The sequence below is a fragment of the Hevea brasiliensis genome, chromosome 17 (assembly GCF_030052815.1).
Source record: "Hevea brasiliensis isolate MT/VB/25A 57/8 chromosome 17, ASM3005281v1, whole genome shotgun sequence".
Classification (NCBI taxonomy): domain Eukaryota; kingdom Viridiplantae; phylum Streptophyta; class Magnoliopsida; order Malpighiales; family Euphorbiaceae; genus Hevea; species Hevea brasiliensis.
In genome coordinates, this window is record NC_079509.1 from 56893532 (window position 1) to 56895558 (window position 2027).

The window sequence follows — 2027 nt, forward strand, 5'->3', positions numbered from 1 at the left end:
CTTTCAGAGAGCTACCACTGGTAGGTTTCCTCACCTTATTAACAAATTCTTGTTTGGCTAACTGAGAAAGATTTTAGTTAGATAGCAGAATATCAAGATCAAAATGTTGAAGTCTCATGCTTTGCAATAGAATCAGAAGGTTATATTAACACAATTACACAAATTACTTTTTGCAGTCTTTGAAATTTTTCATTTCTTTTCTGTTTTCTCTATCTTTCAATTATATGTGCGTGATAGCAGAAATGATCTGATCATCAGAAAGATTGCTGATTTTGGGTCTGTATTGAAGAGTGAAAAGTGGGTCTTGAGAATTATTGATTCTTGTACCTTTGTACTGGAAGTGGAAGTTCCCTAGCTATGTGAATCTATGCAGTTTAGCTTTGCTTGGATTGCTGCTTTCTTTTGGTTATTTTATAGTTCTTCCCATCTTCTTTTTATTTGGTGAATTCTTTGTTGTGAGCCACTTATGTACTGATTTATGTGGGAATCATAAAAATGATAACTCCATGAGTGTGTGTTTGGGATGATGTAATTGAAAGTAATGTAATGACAAGTGAATTTTTAATTTCTTGTTCTATTGATTTTTGTTTAATTACATTCTGTTCGGATGAAATGCATCCTACCAAACATGAGCTGTAATATAATGTAGTGAGATGAATTTTTAGTTCAATTTTATATTGAAATTTTATTTGATTAAATTTCATTACTTTGAATTATGTGGAAGGGCTATGAAATGGAAAAGTTGTGGTTCAATGATGGATGAGAAATTCATTCCATTACATTCCAACATGGAAGCTTTTATTCAATTGGTCATTGAACATCCAAAACCATATGCAGAAACCTCAATCGTGCCCAAAGTTGAAGCTATTATAAATGACTCTGGTTCAATATTTTCCATTTGTCATTAATTTTTACTGTTAATGAATCTTACCTCACTAGGTAGTGCAGAGTGTTCTTTTGGTGTCTGAGTTGAGAAATTCAAATTTCTTATCATCTGACAGAAGAAAACTGTGTTGTTTGCAGATATTAGAGCAGCAAAGAAAACAAGATGGGAAGTGAGCTTGTTGATCTGCCTATGAAGCTTCTCATGCCTTCTTCTTCAGATAACATCAAAGAAATTGCATTCAAAACCATTCCTTCTATGTCAAAGGTATTTTTTTGCAAGATCTTGACAGTCTCCTCTAGTGTTGCAAGGAAATTTCTTTCATAGACGTTGTCCCACTTACATGTTGGGAAAGGAATAAGATTATCTCTTGGTCCATGGTGGATCTAATCTAGACAAGAAAAATGCGTTTGGAAATTCTTTGGATATATTCAATTGACCTTCCTTGTCTATTGTTATGTTTCATTTATATTATGAACAGGTTGAGATTAAGAGGGTCCTATCAAGTTATGGTTTTGAAGTTGAAAAGGTAAGGACACTAAATATGCAGGGCAAGAAGAAGAGGAGAGGGGGTCGCATCGTTGCTAGACCTAATTACAAGAAAGCTTATGTAACTTTGAAGAATCCATTATCCGTTGCTGCTGACCTCTTCCCTGCTTATGCAATTGAAAAGGAGAGAACAAGCTCAAGAAAGCATTCAAAATCAAGTTATGTTCAAGAAGATGATGTAAAATCTCATTGGCTTGACAAAGAGGAGTGCAGGGATATACCTGAGAAACATAGTTGGAGAGGCAGCAGTAACTTGTGTACCATTGGGACCTTGGGGCAAGTACATTTGTCAAGCAGTGAGAGATATTCTTCAAGGTAGTTGATAGGTTCTTGAGAAACTCTCTTTTGTGTACAGTGCACTAATTTTCTGAATTTTTCCAATTTTTTTGTACACATTAGCATATTTACAAATAGTTTCATTAGAAAATAATTAAAAAGGAAAATTAGAATGAAATTCAAAGTAAAGAAGAAAATTGATAAAATTGAAAATATATAATATTATCAAAAAAAATTTTAAATTTAATATTTTTTTTAAAATAAATTACCTTAAATGAATGTAAAATAATAGAAATTATTATTACTATTATTATTATTA

At 32.2% G+C, this 2027-nt stretch overlaps 1 protein-coding gene across 2 annotated transcripts; it reads left to right on the plus strand.

Moving 5' to 3' along the window:
* Window positions 1-1825, plus strand: LOC110639896 (uncharacterized; the record flags this gene model as incomplete). Of its 2 annotated transcripts, XM_021791010.2 has the most annotated exon segments (4): window positions 1-20; window positions 725-939; window positions 1024-1150; window positions 1365-1825. In XM_021791010.2, coding segments are annotated over 2 exon segments (489 nt in total). In that variant the 3' UTR covers window positions 1752-1825.
* Window positions 1826-2027: the final 202 nt, after the last annotated feature.